The sequence below is a fragment of the Emiliania huxleyi genome (genome assembly GCF_000372725.1).
Source record: "Emiliania huxleyi CCMP1516 chromosome Unknown EMIHUscaffold_1232, whole genome shotgun sequence".
NCBI classification, from domain to species: domain Eukaryota; phylum Haptophyta; order Isochrysidales; family Noelaerhabdaceae; genus Emiliania; species Emiliania huxleyi.
In genome coordinates, this window is record NW_005201357.1 from 1 (window position 1) to 1,721 (window position 1,721).

General features: G+C 68.9%; 1 protein-coding gene across 1 annotated transcript in view; it reads right to left on the minus strand.

Annotated features, from left to right (window-relative positions):
* Nucleotides 1-415: 415 nt before the first annotated feature.
* EMIHUDRAFT_252026 (hypothetical protein) overlaps nucleotides 416-1,721 on the minus strand; it is a gene marked incomplete at both ends in the record, with an annotated part of 3,722 nt that continues 2,416 nt past the window's right edge. Inside the window, 4 exons of the mRNA XM_005789962.1 lie at nucleotides 416-513; nucleotides 770-822; nucleotides 996-1,148; nucleotides 1,406-1,531. Of these exons, the coding sequence (XP_005790019.1) occupies nucleotides 416-513; nucleotides 770-822; nucleotides 996-1,148; nucleotides 1,406-1,531 (430 nt within the window). The remainder of the gene's footprint in view (nucleotides 514-769; nucleotides 823-995; nucleotides 1,149-1,405; nucleotides 1,532-1,721) is intronic.

Below are 1,721 nucleotides of genomic sequence, written 5' to 3' on the forward strand. Positions count from 1 at the left end.
CCCGGGTAAAACCAGGGCCAGAGGTAGATCTTCCGTTTGGGAAGAGCCATCCCTTGCAACTTGTCAATCGAGCTTGTCGACCCAAGCGTATTGGGCTCCCGAGGGAGAAAAGCAAGCGAGGTCCATGCGGCACAGATGCTCCTCTCCCCCGAATAGCAGGGGGGGGGGGGGTGGTGCTACTCTCGGCTCCTCTTGGTCCCATCTCGCACGGCTGCCCTCGGCCAACCTCGGCCAATCTCGGCCAATCTCGGCTACTCTCCTGCGGAGTGACGAGGTACGGCCCGACGTCCTCGAAGTGCACGAGCGGGTAGAGCCGCTGCGGCCGCCGCCGCGGCGCCGCCTCCTCGAACTCTACCGACGGCGCGGCGGAGAGGGCCTGTTCACGGTTGGGGGACGGCGTGTGAACAAGACCAGCTCACGTCGACAGCTCGGCGGGCATCGCAAGGCGGGAGAGGGCCTCGAGCGGCGCCGCGGCGACGTCGGAGTTTGGCTGGACCCGCGCCGGCTGGAAGCCTGGGAGGGGGGGGGGGCGGAGGAGATTCGTCGAGATTCGCCGAGGTTTGCCGAGGTCCGCTGGCTAGAGAGCTGGAATGGGCGGGAGGAGGCGGGAGGAGGCGGGCGGGGGCGGGGGAAGGGGGGCACGGCTGGAGCACGGCTGGAGCACGGCTGGAGCACGGCTGGAGCACGGCTGGAGCACGGCTGGAGCACGGCTGGGCCCGCGTCTCTCTTCGGGGCGGTGGCTGGATCACACGGGGAGGCTGGTCAGGACCTAGAGAGGAGAGCAAGGGGAGGCCCGCTGAGAGCGGAAGCGTGTCTGGGTCCCTGGCGTGTCATCAGCAGCTAGCGTCACTGATGGTGCTCGTGGCATCTAGGGGGGGAGTGGCCGACGATGCGGCCGCGCGAGCCGTTGACGAGCCGCTTGGCCTGGTCGAGATCGCGCGAGATCGCGCGAGATCTCGCCCGAGGTTTACCCGAGATTTCGCCCGAGATTAGACCCCCCCCCTGGCGGGCCGGGCGTGGCGGCCTGGTCGATGTTCTTGCAGAGCATGACGAGGGCGCCGGGCTTCAGCTCGAGGTCGGTGGGGACGATGCACCCGTCCCTGAGCTGCTTGAGCTGCGCCGGCCTGCCCGTGTCGTTCGCCACGTACCTACCGCAGCACGGCGCCGTGGCGGCGGGCGATGCCATGGGTGGCGGCGGGCGATGCCATGGCCGCGTGCATGGACGCGTCAGTGATGCCATGGCCGTGTCCGAGGACGCGTCAGTGTTGCCATGTGCATGCATGTGTCCGTGGCGCATCAGTGATGCCATGTGCATGTCAGCCGATGGTGTCGGCGGCCCGGCGCGAGCAGAGCAGAGCGTGTGTGTGTCTGGACGCATGTCGGAAGGGTCGCCACACACGTGTACGTGCGGCCGGCCGCCGCTCCGAGGGCAGCGAGCTGCCGCGCGTTCTCGGCGTCCGCCTGCTCGATGAGTTCGGATGAAGGAGGACCAGCTGCCGAGTCACGACTGCCAGTCAGACTCGGCGTCCGCCTGCTCGTTGAGGGCGAAGAGACGGGTCGGCTGCGGCTCGGCCTACCGACGGGGGGGGGGGGGGAGCAGCCGTTCAAGCCCCATTACCAAAAAGGCCCCGAAAGGGGCCGGAAGGGCGCGGGTCCGGCTCCGGCGAAGCCGCGGGGGCAGCTCCTTGGGACGCCCCTTGGACAGGCCCGTGAAGCGTTCA